This window comes from Carassius carassius, chromosome 38 (assembly GCF_963082965.1).
Source record: "Carassius carassius chromosome 38, fCarCar2.1, whole genome shotgun sequence".
Classification (NCBI taxonomy): Eukaryota; Metazoa; Chordata; class Actinopteri; order Cypriniformes; family Cyprinidae; genus Carassius; species Carassius carassius.
The window spans coordinates 19,241,469-19,269,449 of NC_081792.1; the positions used below are offsets into that span (position 1 = coordinate 19,241,469).

The window sequence follows — 27,981 nt, forward strand, 5'->3', positions numbered from 1 at the left end:
CTGAAAGTATTAAGTCATCCATTTCACCTATAGTTTTATGAAAACTGTGCATTTGGACATACTGTTTAATGCTTACTATATATATATATATGCAGTCACTGTCAAAATTCCCTTCAATCAGTTTTTCTGTTGATCTTCAGGTACCAATACCCCACCATGGATGAGCTGGCAGAGATGTTACCCTCAGTCCTGACTCAGCTGAAGTGAGTTACTTTAAGTCAAGCCGGTTCATTAGTAGTAAATTACATTCTACCACATCAGTCAGTGAGATCTGTGTGTGAACCTGTGGTGTGCAGGACATCACTGTATCTGTAGGACTCATCCTGGCAGAACTGCACACAATGGCATTTTGTCATGGATTGAGTGAATTACAATACAGTCGTGGCCAAAAGTTTTGAGAATTACATAAATATTAGTTTTCAAAAAGTTTGCTGCGAAACTGCTTTTAGATCTTTGTTTCAGTTGTTTCTGTGATGTACTGAAATATAATTACAAGCACTTCATACAATTACATGACATTTATGCAAAGAGTCATCATTGCAGTGTTGGCCCTTCTTTTTCAGGACCTCTGCAATTCGACTGGGCATGCTCTCAATTAACTTCTGGGCCAAATCCTGACTGATAGCAACCCATTCTTTCATAATCACTTCTTGGAGTTTGTCAGATTTAGTGGGTTTTTGTTTGTCCACCCGCCTCTTGAGGATTGACCACAAGTTCTCAATGGGATTAAGATCTGGGGAGTTTCCAGGCCATGGACCCAAAATTTCAACATTCTGGTCCCCGAGCAACTTAGTTATCACTTTTGCCTTATGGCACGGTGCTCCATCGTGCTGGAAAATGCATTGTTCTTCACCAAACTGTTGTTGGAAGAAGTTGCTGTTGGAGGGTGTTTTGGTACCATTCTTTATTCATGGCTGTGGTTTTGGGCAGAATTGTGAGTGAGCCCACTCCCTTGGATGAGAAGCAACCCCACACATGAATGGTGTCAGGATGCTTTACTGTTGGCATGACACAGGACTGATGGTAGCGCTCACCTTTTCTTCTCCGGACAAGCCTTTTTCCAGATGCCCCAAACAATCGGAAAGGGGCTTCATCGGAGAATATGACTTTGCCCCAGTCCTCAGCAGTCCATTCACTATACTTTCTGCAGAAGATCAATCTGTCCCTGATGTTTTTTTTGGAGAGAAGTGGCTTCTTTGCTGCCCTTCTTGACACCAGGACATCTTCCAAAAGTCTTGGCCTCACTGTGCGTGCAGAAGCGCTCACACCTGCCCGCTGCCATTCCTGAGCAAGCTCTGCACTGGTGGCACTCCGATCCCGCAGCTGAATCCTCTTTAGGACACGATCCTGGCGCTTGCTGGACTTTCTTAGACACCCTGAAGCCTTCTTTATCTTAGTAGCCACAATATCCTTGCCTGTGAAGCCATTTTTATGCAACGCAATGATGGCTGCACCCGTTTCTTTGCAGGTCACCATGGTTAACAATGGAAGAACAATGATTTCAAGCATCACCCTCCTTTTAACATGTCAAGTCTGCCATTCTAACCCAATCAGCCTGACATAATGATCTCCAGCCTTGTGCTCGTCAACATTCTCACCTGAGTTAACAAGACGATTACTGAAATGATCTCAGCAGGTCCTTTAATGACAGCAATGAAATGCAGTGGAAAGGTTTTTTTGGGATTAAGTTAATTTTCATGACAAAGAAGGACTATGCAATTCATCTGATCACTCTTCATGACATTCTGGAGTATATGCAAATTGCTATTATAAAAACTTAAGCAGCAACTTTTCCAATTTCCAATATTTATGTAATTCTCAAAACTTTTGGCCACGACTGTATTTCTCTGTTGAAATACTGCAGTTGTTGAAGGTGACACAGGATGTGTGTGTGTCTGTTTGCAGGGTGAACAGTGTGATTGGCATTGGCGTGGGAGCAGGAGCGTACATCTTAACCTGCTTTGCTGTGAGTTCTCTGACAGTTTACAGCTTTTCTTTTCGCTTAACTTTGATTTTTTTTTTGTCTTAAAACCTTGTCTGTTTGTGTGACTCTCTTTGTCACTTACTCATTCTTCCTTTCTTTATTACGGGACTGAATCCCCTAAATTAGCATTCTGTGTGTGTACAGAATCCTGAATTCCACCCCAAACCCATCAGCATAACCATAGGAACATTTTGGCGTCTTCAGTAAACAAGGAACATGGATGCCAACAGTTTAACCCATTTGGCATTAGCTTAGAAGAAATAATAACTACCGGAGATACATTATTAGTAAACTCTATCAACAGAGGTATTTTAAACTCTCTTTGGATTGTAATGTTACAATTTGCAAATTAAGTACCTCTGCATGGCTCAGCAAGAAGGATTTTTTTCTGCTCTGTCATGTTTAGTTAAAATTGTACTTTTCCTGCAACATCTTCACCAGTCCATTGCAAAATATTGCATATACTTTTTTTTTTATTAAATATTTTCAGTAAAATTTGTGTTTATATAATAATAATTGATTTAAATGACAAAAACAACAGTTTGTTTTACAAATCTTACATCTATAATGCAACTACCTAAAATCTAATTGCAATTAAATAACTGCAAAATTTTCCAGAAAAAGCTTAACTGCGTGTGCAAGGTCTATATCAAAACAGCTGTATCACATATTTTTATACCATCCCCACCTGCCCTTTTAGAGCGGAGTCAAAATAGTGCTGCAAAACTGCATTGTCCCCAGAGGCTGTGATGCAGGACAGTTATTATACTGCATGCACTGCAGATTCAAGCATATGAAGCTATTGATCAAAGTCTAATATCCCTGACACATTCACATGCCTAATATATTCAACATTTATTTTTATGCAATACAACCCATAATACATACCTTCTCTTTTCTAGTTTAGTCATAGCAGCAGCAGTTGGGTGCTGAAGGGAGATGCTTTGAGTCCTGCTGCTAAAAGCTCCTCTTCTGCCATGACTACATGCATTTTTAAACCACTCTCCACATGTCATCTTCATTAAAGACTAAATCCTTTGCTCTGTCTGCAGCTGAATCAGCCGTCTCTAGTGGAGGGGCTGGTTTTGATCAATGTGGACCCCTGCGCTGAGGGCTGGATAGACTGGGCTGCTTCTAAGGTCAGTAAACAATTTGAACAAACATAATGATTCTGTAATTCTATAGCTTAATATACAGTATTTTAATATAATAAATATAATGTAATTATAATATATAATATAATAAAAAATATAAATATAATTAAAAAAACACAGTTTATGATATTAACCCCTACAACAATATTATTCTGATTGCCTTCTAGCTCACTGGGTGGACTAGCAATCTCGTGGACATTGTGATGGCTCATCACTTCAGCACTGTGAGTAAACTCCTTTGACTGTATATCAGTCCATACCATAATGCTTTGTGAGCACCATGAGAGCCAGTTGGCTTTTGTTTCTCATTTAACACAATGTTTTTCATTTGTTATTCTGAAAAATTAGGAGGAGCTGACTGACAACCAAGAACTGATTCAGACGTACCGCCTGCACATTGCCCAGGACATCAACCAGGACAACCTGGCCCTCTTCTGTGGCTCATACAATGCGTGAGTGACATTTCATTAAAATATAGTCTATATTGGTTATGTTACCTGTGCTGGCAAACCTTTTAAATTAGATGATTGTTTTTAATAGGCGTCAAGACCTTGGAATTGAGAGGCCAATTGCCGGTCTCAATGAGAATACAGTGAAGACACTGACGTAAGGATTTTTGTTTTCATTTATTTTCAATTGATATCACATCATGTCATAGTGTACTGTTTTTAACGACTGCTTGGTCCTGTACAGATGCCCTTCTCTGCTGGTGGTTGGAGACACGTCCCCTGCTGTGGAGGCTGTGGTAAGTTTCCAAATACGAGGTCAGTTTTTTTTTTCTTTGTTGCTCTGCCCTTAACTATATTTGGTCTGTTGAATATTTTATTTTACAGGTTGAATGCAACTCTAGGTTAAATCCAACAAAGACCACTTTGCTGAAGGTAAGATGACATGGATATTTTGCTAAATCCTAACTTCAGCATTTAACTCTTGAAACTTTCAGCTCTCCTGAAATGGTAGACTGTGAACTGCACGTTCTTTACAGTGTTATTTGTAGCTCTATTCACCCTATACATTATTTTTATTCTCTCTCTGTGTCAGATGGCTGATTGTGGCGGTCTGCCTCAGGTTGTTCAGGTTAGTTTTCTTCCATCATTATTTCTTGATATTAAACATTGCATTAAACAACTATACCCTAACTATTATCTTCACCAACATATGTATAATGTAATAATGACCTCTAATCTCCAAACAGCCTGGAAAGCTGTCCGAAGCCTTCAAATACTTTGTACAGGGAATGGGATACAGTGAGTATTTTTATCAGTTTACCTCAACGTTTGACATTTTGTCATGTGACTCTGACTTCAGATGTTTGTTTAATCTGCAGCGCAATCTGGGTCAGCTTTCTCTATAAGCATGCTATTTGTTTATCTGCGTTTCTCAGATGCTGGGCTATGCTAATTAGCAATTCAGCACAACACTGTGACTAATGGACATCTTTTATTAAGACAAATCCGGCTCAGGGAGTCTGTCTTTGGTTCTTCTTTCTTTTTTTACCGCACACAACTCAGCAAGTCTTCCCACACACTGTGTTTTGATTAGTTTGCCTTCCAAACTACAGACGTGCGCCACATCACAATGCTCTCTGAATGAGCCCTCCTCACATATTTGTTGACAGGTTTTGCCGCTCCAGTAAAGCGCTCGATGTGCTGCCAGCGCTCTGTGTGAAAAGATGTCACCCTCTCTCTGACCCTGTACCTCCCTCTCCAAAGATTCTTGCTGTTTTATTTCTGCACTGTTGTTTATTCCTTGTTCCAATCAGGCAGGATTTTACATCATGACAGGAGTGGGACCAACAGTGGCTTTTCAAGAGCATACTGCATGTAACATTCATCCCAGACTTTTAAGTTAAGCCATCAAAGCTCTAGAGAGTTTTTAAAGGGGTCACGCCATGAGAAATCTAATTTTTTTTTAAGTAAATAAATTGAAGTTCATCATGACCCCCACTAGGGGGTGGTCCCAGACAATGAACAGATGACTGGAAGTTAGAGTGAAGCTTGATAATGGTTATAAAGATCTTAATAAGGACTTCATTGCAAATCTCAAGTAAAATTAATCTGACCTCTTTAATTAGCTTAGGTGCCAAAAATATTTATAATCATCTGAGGATATATAAGAGCATGTTTTTTGCTTTTTGATGCCCTCTGTAGGTGAAGAGCCATGAATGCAGCATAAGGCTCAGGTGGTTAAGTGTCAAGGTAGAAAAAGATTTGCGATTTAAGCTGTAACCACATGCCAGATGTTCAGTGGCAATTTGCAGGGTTGAGGTCATAACTTGCAAGGTTACATTTTCAAACTTCAATCCCTGAAAAGTATCTGGCCTGTTTTCAGAAATACTGAAAGCTTTTCCATGAAATAATTCACTTTTTCGTACCAGAATCTGTGTTGAACAGACATCTTCTTGTTCTCTCTGTGTCCCTTCAACTTTTGCAAACAGTTCCTCATGTTTTGCTCAGCCATCTGGGCATTGAATCAGGTACCCAGGAAGTGATCTAACTGATGACTGCTGTCTACATGCTTGCATGGTTCACTTCTGTGATTGTGTTTAGACTTATTTGCATGTAGATATTTGCCATGGTAATATTTAGTGCTGGACCGATATGAGTTTTTCAGTGGCCTAAGCTCATATCTAGAAAGCAGGGTGGTTAATACACACTTTTATTTTTTGTCAAAAATATTTTATGTTTAAACAATTTCAATAAGACCGGTTAAAATCATAAAATGTCTATTTTCCATTTTAAAAGCTGTTTTTAAACTAAACTAAAGTAATTCAGTACCACTGTTACAGATGGCAAAAATTACATGGCCTTTCAACATATCGGTCTGTCACTACAATTACTAAAGTTTTGTAAGATTTTGTTAGCTGTGTAGACCTTGTTTTATTTTCTTTTTTTATTTATTTTCTTTCTTTCTTTATTTTTTTAATATATATATATATATATATATATATATATATAAGACACATGATAGGTAAAAATTGATAGCCTGAATGCACTGTAATTCGCTTTGGATAAAAGCGTCTGCTAAATGCATAAATGTAAATTTATATATATATATATATATATATATATATATATATATATACACACACACACACACTTTGGTATATTTTCCACTACGGTATGTGGATATGTCCATATGTATGGTTTAGTGTTGGTTGTATGTGGATTTATTTTTTTTCTATTGATTTTATTATTTATTTATTTGACATAATACATTTTTTTTAATGTATTCTTTTTTTCCAAAAGGTATCTGTTGTTGTTGTTGTTTTTAGTTTATCTTGTGTGTGTCGCTACTTTGCATTTGCTAGGTCGAAATCTTGTCAGAAATGCTTCTGTGTACACATTTATATTCTGTGTAGGCAGACGCGAGATCAGCTTGTGATTATCTATTACATTCTCGGTTTGGTTTCCTCTTGCATGATGCTTGTTCTTTCGTTCTGCTTGCAAACCCCAATTATACTGAAGACCATATTATCTCCCATCTCACAGTACCAGCGGCTGGCATGACCCGTCTGTCTCGATCCCGATCCTCCTCGTCCAGCATCACTTCCACCGATGGCTCACGCAACCGTAACCTGAACAGCCCTCTGGACGGGCCCAACTCTGGAGTCCTGGACAACCACAGCAGGACACAAACTATGGAGGTCTCCTGCTAAAGCAGCCCGGCCCTCAGAAGCTGCTGTCTGCTGACCTTTCCCCCTATAACCGCTTGTTATTTGTGTCCTAGATTCCCATGTTTCCAAACCCTTTAAAAGTGAGGCAGGGGAGGCTTGAATGAAATGTATGAAATACTGAAGGTATGCTTATTAAATATTTACATGTTAATATACGCTAGCCAAATTTGAAGTCATAAAAGCAGATAAAATGAAATACTAATATATATTTACACATGAAGGGTCTTCCACCAGGCTTTGAATTTTTTATATTTGTTAGCATTACATTCCATCTCATTTTTGATTGTTAGAGTGAAAAGGTTCCCTTTTTTTTTTTTTTTACCACTCTCACTATACACATGCATTAAAATTTTAGTTTTTCTTTGATGGTGTGACCTGTGACTTTTCCTGTGCTCTTTTCTTTCTACACTGTGATATTGTTTAATTTGACATCCCAGTTAACTTTCTTGTTCATCTTATGAATGTATAAGAACTGACTTTTGTTTTATTTAAATTAAAATCTACCAATCTTTATTTTCCTTTATTTTTTTTAAATCTATAGTTACATTAGGACAACACTCTTTTAAATATGCAAAGCCAACGTAGCAAGGCCTTGGTATGAGATAAAATCATGGTTTTTTTTGTACATTTACTCCCTAACCATTATTTAACATTATTATTGTTAATCAAAACATTTATTGATGTACACATGTAATGACAGCTTTCATAGACATGAATATGATCATGAAATAATGTCTGTCCACTGTCCACTGATTCGCAATTACTAAATAAAGTTAGATCATGGAAAATGAAAACTTTCCGGCTTATTTTTTAATAAATACTAAATGTTTGTAACTTTGCTTTTGCTTTCAAAATAGTAATATTTTCAGAATCACTCGAGAAACACTTCTCAACGGTATAGGAGATGGAACATCATCAAGTCACAAAGTTTCCGACCACAAATGTACTTTTTTTTTTTTACTCACATCTAGCAACCATTTTCCTCAGGTTGTGGTTAGACTATTTTTACAACCTCTTAAAATAATAAAAGATGCATATTACAGTGCCAAGAAAATTATAGAAACTCAAATTTATCCCAACACACAAAGTTGTCTTTATGATTGATATATATATATATGGTACATATATGTGACATGCTTTCACATAAATGTACAGTCTACATATCTATATCCATTTTATGAAATTTACTGTTACTGAAGGAACTGCATCTTGCACACTTGTCCTTTACAGCAGTTTATTTCTGACTATAGTAAGATTAAGGATTTGTATAGTCTATTAGCACAGGAAATTTCTTGAGCATATTGGTTTTTTCACCACAACTCCTACTCAAGAGAACAGAGTTCAATTCACACCCACACCGGAGGATGAAGATCGCATTAACATCGTTGTGCACTCATGATGGGATCGCTTTAGTGGATGCTCTTTTATATGGCCCACTAATGTTGGCAAAGAAAGTCAACTTATAACTTCAGCATATTTGCACACAGTTGAAACAGTACAGTAAGTATTTTTATGTAGCTATTGTCTGGTTAAATGTTAAAGAGATACCTTTTTTCTTCTATGAAATTTCATATTATTATATTTTCATGTTTATTTGTGTTTTGGACATGGTGTGTGCTGTTTTTTTAGTTAAGCTTGTATGTAAAAGGTAAAGAAGCTTATACACACTTTTAAGTACAGTTTTGTTTTTTCAGAAGTGGGCTTCTGTGCATAAATCTATCAGACATGGTCATAAAATAAACATGGGCTGTCTAACAAGCAGACTCTGGCATCCATCTGCTGTTCACCGACTGGAGGACCCTGTCTTGATGTCTGATGAAGGTATGGGCATGATTATGCTATTAATCTTCTTTATTATTTGACACTTTTACTCAATTAGCTGTTACTCTGTATTTTTTATTTATCACAAATGACAAACACATTTAAATCTAGTTTGTGTATAAATTCCCCTCACTTGTGTCTGTTTTACTTTAGCACCAGGAAATCACATGCACATGGCAGTAGCCTTGTGTAACTTTCCACTTCAAAGGTCTGATGAACACTCAATATTGTTAGGAGACAGACTGAACATTATATCAGAGTAAGTAAAGATTACTTCTAGAGATAAAATTATGTAAGTATTTGCCAAAGTGAATGCAGGGTTTGTAATCTGTTCGTTTCTGTTACAGAGATAATGACATGCTGACGGTTCGTTCTGCATCAACTGGCACAGAGTTTTTCATTCCCCACGCCTACGTTTGCAAAGTGCATAATCGGTCAGTCATGTTCAAACATTAATTCATTTAGTAAAGTTACAAAAGGAAATAAGTGAATGCTTAAGGCATTTTAGACTTTTTATGCTCTTGGGAGACCTGAGTTTTAGTCCGGCCTGCATCCTCTCTCTCTCTCTCTTTACTTTTCTCATTGTATATCTATCAATAAAAATGGTGAAAAAAAGAAAAACATAAGCTGAGAGGGTGTGCTATGTGTTGTCATCATCATAACTAAGTTGTGAATTAATCATATCATACAATCTGATCACTTCTGATTAAGAGTTTAAGGAAATTGTATAATTATGTCCTTTAATAACTTGTCTATATCAATAAAGGTGGCTTTTTGAAAGGATCACAAGGAAAAATGCAGAACAACTTCTTATGCTGCCTCCAAACTACTCTGGATGTTTTCTAATTCGGGAAAGCCAGTCATGCCCGGGTTAGTTCATGCTCCAAAAGTCATTTATTTATTGCTCTCTTTTGTATTAAAAAATATGTCTATTTCTAAAAGCAACTGTATGTTTTTTGACCTTGTAATATCATTTTCAAAATCACTGTGATGGTATATTGACTTCTGATAGACCGAATGCACGTGTACTGTATTTACCACAGTGATATATTTCCCACACTGAATTCCACTCATTTAACTGTAGGGGGGTCCAAGATATACAGACTATTTACAGTTGCTTTAAATGCATTGCCTTTAGGTTCCTACTCACTTTCAGTGCGGCAAAATGGAGGCCATGTGCACAATGTAAAGCACTACAGAATCCATCAGCTCCACAATGGCTGGTTCTACATCCACCACAGCAACTACTTCTCCACTCTCACCCAGCTGGTGGACTATTACTCACGTAAGCTCAAATGGCAAGGGTGCTTTAAACTCAATATTAGTCCTATTCCATCTTTAAAAGACAGCCTGTTGCATTTTAATGAGTATAAAAACATTAATCAGAGACAACAAATGTTCAATTTTGTTCATTTAAAGGGTCTTCTAGAGGTACGTACTTTCATCTGACTGAACCTTGCTTACTTCACGACTCCAACACAGCTGTAACACACAGACCCACACCTGTAACAATCCAGAGGTCCAACCTTAACTGGAGAGATTTGTCCAGGTAAGTTCAGTTTTTATTTGGATCACACTTTCTAGTCTTTTACTAAAATGTAGTAGGATGCTTGTATTAGTTGTTCTGTATTACCATAGAAATAACTTTTATGTTTATCATCAGGTCGATGGTTCAAAGGCAGCTAAATGGAACTAACCAGGAGAGTCTTGTCAGTGAAGGATTACGAGAGACTATGAAAGCATATTTTTATGTCACAGAGTCATCAGACTGTGAGGACTGAGTGACATCCAACACAGAACAGACCTGTGAGAGACTGATGAAGTTAAGTTAAAGATGTTTTGGGTATGTGGTGGGCATTTTGAACACAGTCCATTTCTAGTGTCGAGCACGATTCATGATGTTTTTTTAATTATTTGAGGATTTTTTTAATCAAGTTTTTTTATGTAATAGTAGTTTTGTATCTGTCGTTGGATGAATAACTTTGGGAAACTACAGAGTAAATTCCTCAGTTTTCAGTAGGACCCAACAGAAAACAAAGTAGCAATACAAACAAAATAACAAAGTATAATATAATTATTTAAATGCTTTTATTTTACTTTTGCATTTAATGTAACAATATTTTTTAAATCTGCAGTTTTTATAATGTGTCATTAACGTTGTCAAAACGGGGTCACCTTTTTTATCCACGTGACAACTGAAATGTTTATGTATTGTGATCGTGATTTATATGACAGAGAACAATTTTAATAATTTATATAATCCCTTTAAATATGTAGCAAATAAGGTAGCTGCCTCTGTATTATGACTTATACTTTTATTTGAAAAGGTATAAGTATACTCTTATTTACAGTCATTTATTTTAAATACCCTGTATTCGAAGTAAAATACAATCCTTCAAAATGAAAAATATTTTTTGTCACAAATGCTAGTTTGCTGGCTTCTTTCCTTTTAAACAGGCAACATTTAACATTAAGTTTTAACATTAAGTTTGAAAATATGAAATGCTGTATGATTATTTAGAAGGCAGGTCAATACAAATTGAAAGTATAAAAAAAAGAGTTCAAAATTACTGTAAAGAAAATTTACTGTACCGTTTTAATTTTATATATAAAAAAATATTTTACATTTTATTTTATTTATTTATTTATTTATTTTTTGTGGTGTCAGAAAATGCCAGTTTTATGGTTTTAACATAGAGCAGGGTTTTGCACAAGGGGGTGGACCTCGACCTCTAAAAGTGTTGTACAGAATATCCATGTTCTTAGAATTAATCTAATTATTGTGCCTGATCAGATCTTATATAGATAACACCAAATTTGCTTTTGTTGGCAGAATATGTAGACAAAAAACATTCCAATAATTATTACTAGTAATCAGACTAAATCTGATTCAAACCCATGTGAAATAAATAATAATTTAATAATTTCCTTTTACAGTCATATTTATTTTCTTAAAGTTATCTTTAACAACATAGAACAAACCAATTTAATTGTTTCTGAAACAATATGTTGAACACCAAAGTTAGCCTTCCTAAAAACAAAGCAGACAGTTTGTTGGCCATTAGTGACTACTGATGGAAAGATATATATATATTTTTTTTATTTGTTTTCATAGCAATATCTGGCAATGCTAAACTGATAGTAATCAAAAGAGCCCACAGACATGTTATTGCTGACAGGATACCACATTCGGTAAGGCAAATGCAAAAACAAAAAACACATCATGATATTAACCGTCAGAAATGTTATCAACGGTATCAAAACAGTAGCATATAACACAACAGAGATCTGTAGAACAAGTAGGTAACGTCTATGCTATTTCATATTGTAGTTACATTTTCAGTCGTGCCAACAACATTCATAAGGTTTATCATTTGTTCATATCATCAGTTGTTTATTATTCATTTAGCAATACATAGGCCTATTACTGTTAAAGTGTTTAGTGTCTATAATGAGTGGGATTATTATAGCACATTTCCCACCCAGACCTCACTAATCTTCCCCCCATGGGTTTCTCCTTTTCCCAGTCTGGCAGAAATTATGGGTGGTACCAAAATACATGGTCACATGACAGTAAAAATGTCCAGTTGCCAAGATACAGGGGGTGGGTCAGTTTACCCACTGGCTCAATTTACCCCACTCTCCCCTACTTTTATTAAAGATGAGGCAGAAGCAGGCTCAGAGAGTTAGGGAGAGCTCACTCTAATCAAAACATCTACAATAAAGTTAATTATTACAGAGTGTGCCATCTACTCTTTTAATTGTATATTTGTAACAAATGGATCATTTGTATTAACAAGCACCCACCCCCTTAGTGCCCCTTTTTTTGGTTTGGGCCACTGTCCCTCAGATTGTCTGTGCACAGCCCTGCGTAGCAGTCTATGCAAGCCATGGAATAAAATAATTTAAAAAAAAGTAATTTTTAGTTAATATTTCAAAATTATAACTTTTTTCTTGCAATTCCGAGATTACTCATATTTATTAAATTACAATAATGATAAATCGCGCGCATTGCGGTGGCAGAAAAACACTGGTAACAAGTGGATGGAAACGTGTAAAATTCATGGAATAAAAGAAGAATGTATTGTGATCTTGGATGTCAGAATCAGAATGCAAATTATTTTATATAATACTGTCGTCAAAGACGCCATTTGAAGCTAAGTGCAAGTTTATATCCTACTTCGGATTTTTTTCAATTGCGAGTTTGTCAATTCTGAGGAAAAATCCAGAAGTGTGGGATTATTAAACTCATGATTCTTTGCCGAGGGAAAAAGAAAGATTGAGTAGTTTAAGCCTCGTCCACACGAGGGCGCTCAACACACACGAGTGAGCCTCGGAGGCAGAGCGACTTTAACTTCCTGTTTGGAGCGTTTCAGGAAGACGAAGTAATGGCGACGCTACTGGGGCCCGAGTCCCCTTGGATGGGTGGAAAGAAACGGAACCGAAACAGGAATATTGTCAACAGAATACGGCAGAGTCAGATCGCGGGACGAGGCTTTAGCAGAGGGACACAGGTAAACGAGAGAGTTTGTGTTGCTGTCACAGAAAAGCCAAAAGTCAGCGATCCGCGTTTATGCTCCGTACCGTCGATCAACCTGCTTTAAGTTAAAACAAACAAAATAAATCGGACGGGAGTGGAGCTTAACTTTGATCTGGAAGAAGTGTTAATGTTATTTTAATACATGTTAAGTCAAATGCTAAATCTATCTTAAAAATAAACCACGCAAACTGCGTATGACAACTGACCTAAGTAACGTTACTTAAGTTGTTGTTGGCTTGGACTGTCCGATAATAATTTGGGTTAAACGAGGCTTTAAATACAGTCCAAATACAATCCAATTTAAAACCCGACACGTGGAATGATATTATTATGAATTAGTAATATAATTACTTATAATCACACACAAATCAATCTGTAAACATGTCATTTTTATAATCGATCAGCTTCTTCAAGTAAACACAGGCTGTCGCTCACAGACTAACGTTAGTTAGCTACCTCCCAAGACAGGATTTTTACCATTATAGGGGCTTTTGAAGCCTTAAAATGCTGACAATGTAGTCAGCATGATAGAGTTTGATAGCCACATATAGTCTTTTTCTGCAGTGTCCCTTTGTGACATTATACTTAGACGCCAGATCGTGTTTTTATATAATTTCTCTTACATTTTTTTTTTCCATCACAAGCCTAAACTGCTAATTCCACTCATTAGGTTTGGGTTACTGGACCAGTCAGTGATATTTTCGAGTTTAAAGTGCTTGAATTATATAAGATGTCCCATAGAGTTGGACATGATCTGAGCCTGGGAACTTCACTCAGTTTAAACTTCACAGGTTTCACTTTCTCTTCGTTTGGCACGGTTTACTAAAGTTAGGACCTATAAGAATAATCTTTGCTGTCTAATAGCCTAGCAGAGATGCAGAAAGTGTATCCTAAACCAGACAGACTGTCCTTGTGTTGTACATTTATTTGTAAATTTGCCTGTTACGAGTTCCTCTGAGTACCTCTTCTTGTATTTTGAATAAATGAAAAGATAGTTTAAAAGTAGCTTTACACTTTATAAGCAGTGTGTGGAAAATAATACACAGTGTCTAATGTCAAGTACCATAGGAGGAAGCTGAGATTAGCCAACCTATAATAAATACTGATAAAATGAACATTAAATTCTCAATTAACTAAATGAATAGGTAGCCTCTGTGTAGAGCACTTTGGAGTCACATGAACTTGTAAAGCTTTTACCAAATTGAATTCTTAAGATAGCATGTATTTACATGTCTTTTGCATTTGATTAAAAGTGCTGTGTGTGTGAAGGGTACTTTGCAGCATCCAAAGTAATACACATGTAAATTCATTGTAATAGCATTTTATTATTGCCATTAGTTGTCAAACATGCAAATGGATTTCATTACTGAGTTTGCAAGGCAGCTTATTCTTTAAAAATGAATGCTATTAATAGCCAATTTAGCTTTAATATGGTATATTATATTTTAGTTTAAATATAGCAATTGTTTATTTATTCATGCAATTATGTCAATGTATTTTTGTATTTGTGTGTTATATATATATATATATATATATATATATATATATATATATATATATATATATATATATATATTTGTATGTATTGTTTTTATGCTCAAGACTTTATTTGATCAAAAAAAGAAAAACGTAATCTTGCAAGATGTTATTACAATATAAAATAATGGTTCTTATTTTAATATCCTTTAAAATATAATTTATTTCTGTGATGCAAAGCTGAATTATCAATGTTGGCAACAGTTGTGCTACCAAATATTTTTTTGGAACCTGTGATACTTATTTCAGGCTTCTTTGATAAATAAAACATTTAAAAGAACAGCATTTATTCAAATTATAAATCTTTTCTAACAATATAAATCTTTGCTATCACTTCTTAACAATTAAAAAAAAAAGAAATACAACTTTTGTTTGAACCCAAACCTTTGAACTGTAATGTATAATGTTAGAATATATTTCTATTTTAAATATATATATACACATCCGATCATCTAATCGCTTGAATGTCCAAACTATAAAACAAATACAACTGACAAAGACGCAAGGCTCACCGCTCGCGCGGTATCACTATGTGTTGAACCGGCGTTCACCTCCGTGTTTTGCTCTTATGCCACTGAATGGAGAGCAGAGTCATGTGGCTACACACGCGGTAGTATGCTTTTAGCGGGGAAGTGTTAACAGGATTAAAAAACCGAAATAACCGACGTGGGAAAATTACGTCGGTTAGAGGTTATGAATTTCGGTTTTGATTACTTTTCGATTACTCGTCCAGCCCTAATAGAAAAATTATATTTTACATTATAATAATATTTCACAATGTTACATTTTAATCCTGTATTTTTGATCAAGTAAATGCAGCCTTTTTGAGCATAAGAAACTCCTGTAAAAAAAAAAAAAAAAAAAAAAAAAAAAATTAAATCATTCTGATCCCAAACTTTTGACCGGTTATGTGTGTGTGTAACAGATTTAGGGAGATATACAAAATGTGAGGTGCTAGGGGTGCTTGCAGGACCGGTTTGAAAACCACCGGTCTAGCACTGTTCTTTTGCTGACTTGTATGAACTGGTGTTTCTTAAGGAAATGCAAATCTAATAAGTGTTTACTCTGTTTCCAGCTCCCAGAGGCTCTTCTTCAGGAGAGAGATAAGAGGGCGAAATGGCACGGGATTCCAGTCTTGCTCCAAGAGCTGTACGAGAGCAGCCACCTAAACAGTGACTACACCCGCACACATGTTGTCCTGAAGGTGAAATCTCTGTCTATTTTCTTTTCTCAGTGTGGTATATTTATTTACATCTTACAGACAGTTTTAAAGCCACCATATAATCTTATTTCATTATATACTCACTTTGGTGTTCTGATTCAGGAACTGTCATCCCTGCTGTCTATGGAGGCCATGTCTTTTGTGACAGAGGACAGAAAGACGGCACAGGAGTCCACCTTTCCCAACACATACACCTTTGACCTGTTTGGAGGTGTAGATGTGAGTGTATTCTATAATTCCTAAATGTCCTTTTTTGAAACAAGAATTCCACTTCTGTTTACACACTCTCAGAATCTGTAGGTGCAGAGCTCCAAAGAACTGGAACAGCTGTTGTTCACAAAGTTTACACCCACTCCCTTCATGCATGTGTTTTTTAAACTGTATATAAACATTATAATATGATTGTGCTTTATCTATCAGTATGAGGATAGTGTCTATTTGACTGTATTCTGCAGATGTTTCACCTTAATCAGTCTATCTCGGCTTGAATGTGGGGCAGGAAATGGGGGGAAATGATTTTACAGTAAATTAATAAACTTTTGTTTATCCGGTGAATATATAATTGTCTTATTCCTTTATTTATCAACATAGATGTTAGTTGCAGTCATAGCTGAATTCAGAATGATGACTGATTGTTTGTCGTCTTAGCTGCTAGTGGAGCTTCTGATGAGACCCTCTCTGACTACTCTACAAAAACCCAAGAGTAAGTTGACTAGAAGGTTTTATGGAAGTTTTAAGAATAATTATATAAAAGTTATTTATTTCTGAATATATAAATGTTTTTTTATAAAATGACAAAAACGGTAATAATTATTTTATCTGTACTTATTTAAAAACTATTGCAGCAACAAATATAAAAAAATCAATCTTTCTTAAAAAATGATTCTTTCTTTTAAATTTGTAGTGAACGATGACTTGGTGAAGGACTGCCTTAGTGTGCTGTACAATTGCTGCATATGTGTATGTATTCCACCCTCTTTCTCATTTATGAATTGAACACAAGAATGACTAATATCCGCATGATGTTTTCAATACGTGCACTTGTTTTTATGCAGACGGAAGGAGTCACAAAAAGCTTGGCATCGAGGGACGATTTTGTATTATTTCTCTTCACGTTGATGACAAATAAAAAGACCTTTTTGCAAACAGCTACATTAATTGAGGATATTCTTGGAGTCAAAAAGGTCAGTGCTAATGTTATTTGGCTGCAACTAAAACCTTAATTTCCTTAGTTACATTGTATTATAAAGCTGTTAATAAATTTTAACACCCCTGGATTTATCATGTTGACACTATGGGCAGGCTTTAAATCCATTGAGAAGATTACAGATATTTGTCTTGCATATAAAAACCCCCCACCTAATAATTATTGGCGCTAAACATGTTGGATATGTAATAGGGTCTTTAAAAAAGTCTTACATTTAGTTGTATCAAATTTAAGGCCTTAAAAAGTTTAAAATTGTACAGGAAAGTCTTAATTATGATTTCAAGAGGTTTTAAATTTGGCTACGATTAAACTTCAAAAGGCTAACGTTATGATTTCATTAAATAAACATGAGCGCTGCACATTCAATGTTCAGAGCTTTGCTGCTTTTTGTTCAGCTGCAATAATATCGCAATTGTTGCTTTAACTATGTGCGATTTTATATTATCCAGTATATTGTGAAAAAGCTAACAAAACGCCTACAGAGTGCGCGCATATGTTACGTAATGAAGTCTAGCAGGTTAGACTAGTGCGCGTGCGTGCGCATTTATAGTGCGTTCTTTCACTGCATGAATCAGTCTATTAAAATGCATTTAGAAATAGCACATACTTCAAGATATGGGGCAGAAAATGTACATATATCATTTCATATAGTTAATATCACACGAAGAGTTATGTTTTTTCTCCAAAAGTCGCATGATTTCAAATGTGATATTGATATTATACAACAGTTCAGTAAACAAGGAGTTAATATTAAGAGACTTATGTTTTAGACACTGTATTTCTTGTTTGCTCTTTTTCTTCAACAAAAATCGTTCCAAACACAGCCACAATGCTGTTTTGCATTTCGTTTTAATTTCACATTTAAGGTACCGTTTCATTTTTAAAATAAAATGTGTGTAAAATAAAAGTGTGTAAATTAGGGTGGCCATATGCGCCGTTCATAAGGGACAGGATTTTAATATTGCCTAAAATATCCAGAGCAGTTTGACCAATAATATGCAGGTATTGTACATAATCGACCAATCGTGGGGCTGAGTGTGAGAAGGTGAGATCTAGAGGGAACGATCAAAGCGATGCAAATATGCGCACATGTTTGGTTGTTTGACTTGAAGCGTTGCTGTGCACAAATCCCAAAAAAAACAAAGTGGGCCACAATGCTTCAAGTCAAACGAACGAACAAACACGTGAAAGCGATTCGAAAGCATAAGGAGCCGTCTGCTCTGCTCTTTATAGCTCTCATGAATGTTACACAACGATCAGCCTGCACAGTGGAAATAGCCAAAACCTGGATATTTTAGGCATTATTAAAATCCTGGCTGGTACGTGTCCGGTATGAACGGCGCATATGGCCACCCTAGTGTAAATGCATCTAAATGACACTTCTAATGCCGTTTCTGTGTTTTTCTCTGCATTGCAAAGATCAATTTTGTTCATACTGATTTCATTTGCTTGGTACAAGCCCAAATGCAAGAATTTGACATAAAAGATTGACACTTTTAGAAAAAATGGCTTAAAGATAAAAATGGTTATAAAACTAGTTGGAAATGATTAATTTCTATTATTGGTGTGAACTTACCACACAGAAGAAGAAGAATATCAAAAAATTCAGGAGTCAGCTGTTAGCACAATTAGAGATAAGATATCAGCACAATAACAAACTCTATATCAAAATATTATCTAATTACCGTTATCGATAAAATCTCAGAAAATGATTGAGATATCATTTTTTTCAATATCGCATAACCTTTATTTATATTATTTAATTGAAAATCGATAATTTGGTTTAAAGGCTGAAATGTAAAGTTGAGCCTTTTATAAAACATTTTGTGTTTGTGAAAACTTGCATTTGAACTGTAAATTATGCATTTTACGGTCTAACATAGTACTATAGACATTGCCCAACCCCGCTCATATGGTATTAATTTTATTTGTGCAGGTCTTAAAAAGGTCTTAAATTTGAGCTTTAAAATCCTGCAGAAACCCTGATGTAAACACTAAAATCTGACAGTGTTTAATGATGTTTCATAACAGGAAATGATTCAGCTGGAGTGGATCCAGAACCTGTCAGGACTGGTTCAGAGCTTTGACCAGCAGCAGCTCGCCAACTTCTGTCGTATCCTCTCCGTCACCATCTCTGAGCCCGATGTGGGGAACGATGACAAACACACACTCCTGGCTAAAAACGCACAGCAGAAACGCAATACCAGCCCCTCACGTGCCGAGGTCAACCAGGGTAGGTCGGACTATGAATTGTGACCTCACATAGAGCCGATGCCACGAAGAGCGGTAAAGTGGTGACACAGGGTTTGTGAAGAATAAGCTTATTGCTAAAAGGAAGTGACCGCTTCTTTCCAGTGTGTATTTTGAGTGCTTCTGGCAGGGGTTTATTTATGTATGTGGTGAGGGTTAATAGGGCATGAATAATGAAAACATAATGTGATATTTTCCAGTCACACTCCTGAACATCCCCGGCTTTATTGAGCGTCTCTGCAAGTTGGCCACACGGAAGGTGTCAGAGTCAACTGGAACGTCAAACTTTCTGCAGGAACTGGAGGAATGGTACACATGGCTCGACAACACTCTAGTGCTGGACGCTCTCATGCAGATAGCAACTGATGAAGCCGAGCACAGTAGCACAGGTAGAACTGTATATTAGCATCAACAATAGAAATAAATATTTAATGAGAAATTAAATGTTATTTGAGAAGTTTAATGATTGGTTATGATTATGCCGATCATTTCTTTCTATTTTACTGAGATTTTGAATGTGTTTTTAAATAGGTTTCCTACAAAGGCTCTGTTTATTTGATGAAAAATTAAGTGAAAACCATAATTTTGAGAAATAATAAAGTAAAAGTTTTCTATTTGAGTAGATTTTGAAATATTGTTTATTTCTGAAATGGCAAAGCTGAATTTTCACCAGCCATTACTCCAGTTTTCAGTGTCACATGATCCTTCAGAAACCATTCTGTGCTGATTTATTGCTGTAAAGCATTTATTATTACTATCAGTGTTGTAACCAGCTATTTTATATAATTATAATAAAATATATTATTATATTAAAATATATTATATATTTTTTTCTGGAAACCATGATCATTTTTTCAGGATCTTTGATGAATAGCAAGCTCAAAAGAATGGCGTATTTGACACTTGAAATATTTAGCAATATTATAAATGTCTTAACGGTCACTGTTGATCAATTTAATGCAGCCTTGCTAAATGAATTTCTTTCTAAAAAATGTATTATTGTTACTTTTTTCTTCACAGAATCATCTGATGAGAGTACACTGGCCACCATCCCTCTGAGGCATCGTTTGCCGCAGTCCATGAAGATCGTCCATGAGATCATGTATAAGGTGGAAGTGCTTTACGTGCTGTGTGTCCTACTCATGGGCCGACAGCGGAACCAGGTATGAGCAGTTCATGTCAGTCAAGGATCTACTTCAAGCTGATTGATATAGTAATTCCCATCCTTGTTCATCATATGTTAGGTGCATAAAATGCTGGCAGAGTTTCGTTTGATTCCTGGACTCAATAACCTTTTTGAGAAGCTCATCTGGAGGAAATACACCGCCTCTAATCACGTGGTTCATGGACAGAACGAAAACTGTGATTGCAGCCCGGTGAGCTTCAAGATAACACATTCACTTATTAACTGTTTTCTACTTCCCATAATTCTCATTCATCATGTAATGCTGTTATTTATTGCACAGGAAATCTCATTTAAAATCCAGTTCTTGAGGCTTCTGCAGAGCTTTAGTGACCACCATGAGTAAGTTAGATTGTGAGTTTCAGTGTCGTTCCACATACCTGTGGATTGATAGAAGAACCCATTCATTCATTTCGTAATTTTTTTGTTCTCAGGAACAAGTATCTACTTTTGAACGCTCAGGAGCTGAATGAGTTGAGTGCCATCTCCCTAAAGGCAAACATCCCTGAGGTGGAGGCTCTAGTAAACACTGACAGGTATTTCTCAGAATGAAGTGATAATTTACATGTTAATATACCTGATTTTTTTACAGAAGAGAAATATTAGAATGCATCTTGTCTGTGATTTTTAGGAGTTTAGTGTGTGATGGTAAAAAAGGGCTTCTCACGCGACTCCTCACAGTTATGAAAAAAGAACCGCCGGACTCTTCCTTCAGGTGGGACGCTGGGTCCTTCATGATTTGGTTAAATGTGTTTTAAAAATGCCACGTAAGTCATGATGACATTTGTTCTCTCTAAAGGTTCTGGCAGGCCAGAGCTGTTGAGAGCTTCCTCAGAGGGGCCACCTCATATGCAGACCAGATGTTTCTGCTGAAGAGAGGCTTGCTGGAGGTAAAAACGTAAATGCATGCTTGTGTCTCATTGGTCAAAATGTGTTTACTTGAGTAGTGGAATCCTCCGTCCTTGTAGAATTTCTTCATAGTCTAATTCTGTCTTTGATTTGTAGCACATCCTCTTCTGCATCATCGACAGCGGCTGCAAGTCCAGAGATGTTCTGCAAAGCTACTTTGACCTGCTTGGGGAGCTTATGAAGTTCAACATTGATGCCTTCAAGAGATTTAACAAATACGTCAACACAGAGGAAAAGGTACTAGCAACCACATGAAGAGGGTCACGTACACAATTCTGGTTTATTGTAGAGGCTGTAGTAGATAAAATAAAAGCTGCTAAATGCATTGTGCTTGGTTATGGTTAAGCAATGTGTCTCCTTCAGTTCCAGGTGTTCCTCACCCAGATCAACAGCTCTCTGGTGGACTCCAACATGCTTGTGCGATGTATCGTCCTCTCTCTAGATCGGTTTGAGAGCCAGACAGAGGATGTGAAAGGTAAATTCAACTGTTATGCTCTTGGATTGTTAGCGATATTGCTGGGAAAAAAAGCACTACCATTCATAATAAATTGATAAAAAGCGACGGTAAGAAAAAAAAAATCATCCTAAATAGCTAAATCTGGTGTAAATGTTTTACACAGAAATATTAAGCAGCCCAAATGAGTTCAACATGGATAATAAGAAATAAACCATAACAGCCTATTAGAATGATTCCTGAAGGATCATGTGACACTGAAGGCTGGAATAATGGCTGCTTTGCCATCGCAGGAAATAAATTACATATAAAAAATGTTTAAAATATATAAAAAGTTAATATAAAATTAGATTTTCCATCAAATTCAGCTTTAGAGACTTTAAAGAGCTCCGATGTTTTATCTGTAGTTTCTATGTATTTGTAAATATTAAAAAATGCCAGGTTAATCAATTATATTTATCGCAGGAAGTAAAATGCTCTCTAAATATGGTTGCTTTTAAAAAGTATGCTTCTACACTAGTTTTCACAGTTGAAACCAAGGAAGATTGATTTATTTTTTTGTGCTAAAATAACAAGATCTAGTAACAAACAGCAGGATTTATCACAATACTTGTTTTACTAAAACATTATGTAAACATTATTTAAAATGTATTTAAATAGACTTCGTCAGTTTAAGTGAATCTGATTTACAGAGGCAAATTGAACTAGCCAGGGCGAATACAGTCTTCGCTTTCTTATTCTGAGACCGCCTTTAGGGAACCTAATAGTCAAATTAAAAGTGTATTAAATTCATCCCAATATTTACACTGCCAGTCACTTCACATAAATATTCAATATTTCGCCCTGCCTTAATAGTTAGTGTAGGGCTGAGGATACACGGGGGAACTTTTTGAGCAATGTTGCTGGGCAGTGATGTCATCAAGGGGCAACCAGGTGAGTGAGACACAAGATAGTATCCAGAATAGAAATGTATTGCCCATTCTCAATGCTAAAGTGCCCAAGCAAAATCGCTCTGCAACAATGCCGTGTAGGATCACTTTAAAAGATGTTCACATCTTTGAAAAAATCTGATGGGAAGATGAAAATATTTTCGATTTGATAAACAATCTTTCACAGAGCATGTAATTTGCTTCATCGGAATTAGACAGACTTCTGAAAAACATAGCAGTGTCTGTTTTAGCCTGTGTTTGTGCCTCTGCAGTGGTTGAAGTGCTGTCTGAGTGCTGTCTGCTGTCCTACATGGCTCGAGTGGAGAACAGACTTACCTTCCTTTTTAGGCTGGTTAACATCATCAACGTGCAAACCCTCACACAGGCAAGATCACAGTGCAGATCTCCTCTCTGTTTTTCTCATTTGAATCCTCCATGATAAGTAATCCTATGTTTTTCTGGTTGCTGTCCCAGGAGAATGTGAGTTGTCTTAACACCAGTCTGGTGATTCTGATGCTGGCCCAGAGGAGAGGCAAGCTCCCTTTTTACCTGAATGCACTGCGGGAAAAGGAGTATGCAGAGAAGTATCCCGGCTGCCTGCTTAACAACTTTCACAACTTGCTGCGCTTTTGGCAGCAGCACTACCTCAACAAGGACAAGGACAGCACCTGCCTGGAGAACGTGAGTTATATTTCACTGTATGGAATGGAATTTTTCTGGATGTTTAATGTAGGTACTTTGTTTTTTTATTATTCATATGTAGGACTGGGTTTCTGTGGGTCTCAAAAGGTTTTTGGCCTTCCACATATGAAGGCCTTAAAAGGTCTTGAATCAAAACAGAAAGTCTTAAAGGGATAATTGACCCAAAAAAGAAAATTCTGTCGTGTCTCACCCTCATGTCATTCCAAACTTGTAAGACTTGCATTCATTGATTAGTTTTACAAACTTTTTATGAACTTTTTAAAGCGTCAGTGAGGTAGTTGCATAGACTGTCATGGAGGGACAGAAATCTCTTCGATCTCTTCGAACATCTTAAACTTACTTTTAAATTATTAGTATTATAATAGATTAAATATTTATCGTGTAAATTACATTTTAATTATCCTGTAAAATAAATGTTTAATAATTAAAATGATTTTATTTTACACTGCAAGTTACAACCCGAATTCCGGAAAAGTTGGGACGTTTTTTAAATTTTAATAAAATGAAAACTAAAGGAATTTCAAATCACATGAGCAAATATTTTATTCACAATAGAACATAGATAACGTAGCAAATGTTTAAACTGAGAAATTTTACACTTTTATCCACTTAATTAGCTCATTTAAAATTTAATGCCTGCTACAGGTCTCAAAAAAGTTGGCACGGGGGCAACAAATGGCTAAAAAAGCAAGCAGTTTTGAAAAGATTCAGCTGGGAGAACATCTAGTGATTAATTAAGTTAATTGATATCAGGTCTGTAACATGATTAGCTATAAAAGCTTTGTCTTAGAGAAGCAGAGTCTCTCAGAAGTAAAGATGGGCAGAGGCTCTCCAATCTGTGAAAGACTGCGTAAAAAAATTGTGGAAAACTTTAAAAACAATGTTCCTCAACGTCAAATTGCAAAGGCTTTGTAAATCTCATCATCTACAGTGCATAACATCATCAAAAGATTCAGAGAAACTGGAGAAATCTCTGTGCGTAAGGGACAAGGCCGGAGACCTTTATTGGATGCCCGTGGTCTTCGGGCTCTCAGACGACACTGCATCACTCATCGGCATGATTGTGTCAATGACATTACTAAATGGGCCCAGGAATACTTTCAGAAACCACTGTCGGTAAACACAATCCGCCGTGCCATCAGCAGATGCCAACTAAAGCTCTATCATGCAAAAAGGAAGCCATATGTGAACATAGTCCAGAAGCGCCGTCATGTCCTGTGGGCCAAGGCTCATTTAAAATGGACTATTTCAAAGTGGAATAGTGTTTTATGGTCAGATGAGTCCAAATTTGACATTCTTGTTGGAAATCACGGACGCCGTGTCCTCCGGGCTAAAGAGGAGGGAGACCTTCCAGCATGTTATCAGCGTTCAGTTCAAAAGCCAGCATCTCTGATGGTATGGGGGTGCATAAGTGCATACGGTATGGGCAGCTTGCATGTTTTGGAAGGCTCTGTGAATGCTGAAAGGTATGTAAAGGTTTTAGAGCAACATATGCTTCCCTCCAAACAACGTTTATTTCAGGGAAGGCCTTGTTTATTTCAGCAGGACAATGCAAAACCACATACTGCAGCTATAACAACAGCATGGCTTCGTCGTAGAAGAGTCCGGGTGCTAACCTGGCCTGCCTGCAGTCCAGATCTTTCACCTATAGAGAACATTTGGTGCATCATTAAACGAAAAATACGTCAAAGATGACCACGAACTCTTCAACAGCTGGAAATCTATATAAGGCAAGAATGGGACCAAATTCCAACAGCAAAACTCCAGCAACTCATAGCCTCAATGTCCAGACGTCTTCAAACTGTTTTGAAAAGAAAAGGAGATGCTACACCATGGTAAACATGCCCCGTCCCAACTATTTTGAGACCTGTAGCAGAAATCAAAATTGAAATGAGCTCATTTTGTGCATAAAATTGTAAACTTTCTCAGTTTAAACATTTGCTATGTTATCTATGTTCTATTGTGAATAAAATATTGGCTCATGTGATTTGAAAGTCTTTTAGTTTTCATTTTATTAAAATTTAAAAAACGTCCCAACTTTTCCGGAATTCGGGTTGTACTAATATTTATCTTTAAATTCTTCAATTTCAAACTGCATTTAATTTGATAATTGCACTGTGCTATATTGTGATTTCAGTTAGATTTTGATTTAATTATGCAGCACATTTATTTATTTAAATTTTTATCCAGTGTAATTATTCGCTTTTCATCAACCCACAACTCCAGTTTCAGTTTGGGAGACCCTGCTTTAGGATAGTATTTAACTTTCAGTCATCTCTTTCTTTCAGAGCTCCTGTATTCCATTCAGTTTTTGGAAGGAGACCGTGTCAGTACTGCTCCGAGAGGACAGGACTTGTCCCTGTGCCATTATCAGCTACATAGATGAGCCTTACATGGAGCTAGACCGGAACCTTCTAGGTGATTGACTCGTGTGTGTTGACTTGGGGAGGGACTTGTATGTTCCTTTCCGATTCGGAACAGCCTCCCAGCTCATCCGACTGCATGCTACGGCTCAGTCAGCTGTCCATTCTCTACTCGGTGCCCATGTTCAACTTTTTCATCTCCAGGTCCACGCGGGTGAAAAGGACTTCCTGCGAAGGATTGCCCATCCCATCATTCACTGAGAGGGAACGCATTACCTGGACAGCTCAATCTGGAGCTGACCCTCTGATCTGAAACTGTTTTGGTGAAATCGTTTGGGGCCTTTTTATAGAGAAATATACAAAGACGAAAATATTTAGGCTAAATGTCTGACTTGGATTAGAAAGATCCTCGAATGAGGGCAATCGATGATCTGCTGATCTAAGAACTCTGCATGGTCAGCGTTTAAGGAGATTTTCTCTGTAATCTAGGTTCACAAAGGCAAAGCAGAAAGTGTTGGATTGATGAACGGTGGCTTGGATGATACCTTGCCAAGCTGTCAGGTGGTGAGCGACTCTCAAGCTTAACTGAATGATGTCAAAATCTTTTTATAGTTTAGATGACGGAGAACTGAAATTGAATCTGGATGGGTCTTATTTATTTTCTCATATTTCTCTTGTAATTTTGCTCTCTTACAATATCATGCACCTGTTTTCTTTTCATATTACTTCTCTCCTTTTGTTAGGTTTTATCAAGCAAATATGAAATAAGAGATTTTGAGTTTGTGTATTTTTTGTATTCATTCGTTTTTAATAAGAGTATCGCCACTTTTGTTTTATTTCTAACAATGAAACACTTCATATATTGTGGGCACTGAAGGTGTTAAACTATGCAGGTTCTCTAACACCGTGGTCATTAATATCCAGCTAGCCTTGACCTCCATGCGGCCGTCTGTCATTTGTTTCGTAGCAGACCACTAAATCATCATCTAACAGTCCAGGCATCAGCTGTTGACAATCTGTGTTGCTCTCAAACACAAGGCTCTGGCTTTTGGCGGCCGGGAACCTGTGAAGGTGCTGCTCTGCTGCGGTCGGTTTGTGCTGGATGTGGTAGCTGAGCTAGACTAGAAGCGCTAAACTAGACACTTCCAATCAACTACCTCGTTTCATTGGTGTTGTTTTCTAACCCACTCCTGTAGTTTAAGCATGCTGCAGCTTTTATTCTGTTGCACCCGAGTTCACACTATATGCAAAAGCTCCTCTGTATAAATGACTAAATGTGTTTCACGAGAGTTGCTTCGCTTTTACCTGTGGATGTTCGCAAGTTCTTTCATGTGCTATATATCGGTTCCTTATACTGTGTCACAGTGCTTTGTGTTGGCAAAACTATTTCATACAAAGAGGTATAATGAATGCTGCAGAGATTTTTGGACACTTCCTTTGACCCTAGGAATGTGTATATGTTATGTTAGCAGTATTGTGAATGTTTGCTTTTACTAAATTGAATGATTGCTACATCAACGCAAAAGGATCTGAATGCCTCTTCATTATCCACAGGCCTTGGTTCAGTGTCTCGCATGGGTTGGGTTTGGTTCAATTCCCTACAATTTTCTTACGTAGCTCTGTCTGGATGGATTTAGTCATAAGTGATAACCATGTGAAGCCCATTAACTTAATGCTTTAAATAAACCACAATTCAGTATCTACAAATATGAAATGTGCAAGAAAATGGTTCATATACAACACACACACGCGCACACACACACACACACACACATATATGTATATATACATAGAGCAGGGTAACAACTGATTACAAGTAATCTGGTTTACATAATCAGATTACAAAAATAAAGTACTTGTAATTAGATTAATTTTTTAAAATACTCTTAATCAGACTACAATTGCATTATGGATTGCATGATCACATATTGACACAATTCACAATTATTTGCAATTCCTCTTTTTCATCTTATAAATGTTCCTTTCTAAAATAGCTTACCACTTATATACATTCAGAAAGTCTTACAGTTTTGTGGACATTCCCCACAGAT

General features: G+C 36.5%; 2 protein-coding genes and 1 pseudogene across 2 annotated transcripts; all 3 read left to right on the forward strand.

Annotated features, from left to right (window-relative positions):
- The window catches only part of LOC132119496 (protein NDRG3-like), a 33,035-nt pseudogene extending 26,063 nt beyond the window's left edge, over nt 1–6,972 (forward strand).
- Nucleotides 6,973–8,172: 1,200 nt separating this feature from the next.
- On the forward strand, nt 8,173–11,088 carry LOC132119050 (src-like-adapter 2). Its single transcript, XM_059528793.1, has 8 exons — nt 8,173–8,309; nt 8,512–8,635; nt 8,789–8,894; nt 8,983–9,069; nt 9,402–9,505; nt 9,774–9,920; nt 10,055–10,184; nt 10,299–11,088. Exons 2-8 carry the CDS (start codon nt 8,557–8,559, stop codon nt 10,414–10,416), a joined length of 771 nt encoding a protein of 256 aa, XP_059384776.1. The 5' UTR covers nt 8,173–8,309; nt 8,512–8,556; the 3' UTR covers nt 10,417–11,088.
- Nucleotides 11,089–12,973: 1,885 nt separating this feature from the next.
- Nucleotides 12,974–27,644, forward strand: LOC132119497 (short transient receptor potential channel 4-associated protein-like). Its single transcript, XM_059529529.1, has 20 exons — nt 12,974–13,149; nt 15,787–15,915; nt 16,036–16,152; nt 16,582–16,636; nt 16,838–16,893; nt 16,989–17,117; nt 19,172–19,373; nt 19,591–19,779; nt 20,411–20,553; nt 20,635–20,766; nt 20,857–20,915; nt 21,008–21,109; nt 21,205–21,288; nt 21,373–21,463; nt 21,579–21,719; nt 21,846–21,957; nt 23,138–23,250; nt 23,340–23,546; nt 25,856–25,985; nt 26,135–27,644. Exons 1-20 carry the CDS (start codon nt 13,024–13,026, stop codon nt 26,146–26,148), a joined length of 2,331 nt encoding a protein of 776 aa, XP_059385512.1. The 5' UTR covers nt 12,974–13,023; the 3' UTR covers nt 26,149–27,644.
- The last annotated feature ends 337 nt before the right edge of the window (nt 27,645–27,981 follow it).

What these genes read in the sequence shown, in the direction of transcription:
- LOC132119050 (XM_059528793.1), top strand. Translation starts at nt 8,557, where the DNA reads ATGGGCTGTCTAACAAGCAGACTCTGGCATCCATCTGCTGTTCACCGA. An exon ending in GTTTGCAAAGTGCATAATCG is followed by an intron (nt 9,070 to 9,401) that starts GTCAGTCATGTT and finishes ATATCAATAAAG; the next exon opens with GTGGCTTTTTGAAAGGATCA. An exon ending in GGAAAGCCAGTCATGCCCGG is followed by an intron (nt 9,506 to 9,773) that starts GTTAGTTCATGC and finishes CATTGCCTTTAG; the next exon opens with GTTCCTACTCACTTTCAGTG.
- LOC132119497 (XM_059529529.1), top strand. Translation starts at nt 13,024, where the DNA reads ATGGCGACGCTACTGGGGCCCGAGTCCCCTTGGATGGGTGGAAAGAAA. An exon ending in TGTACAATTGCTGCATATGT is followed by an intron (nt 16,894 to 16,988) that starts GTATGTATTCCA and finishes GTTTTTATGCAG; the next exon opens with ACGGAAGGAGTCACAAAAAG. An exon ending in AAAACTGTGATTGCAGCCCG is followed by an intron (nt 20,767 to 20,856) that starts GTGAGCTTCAAG and finishes TTTATTGCACAG; the next exon opens with GAAATCTCATTTAAAATCCA.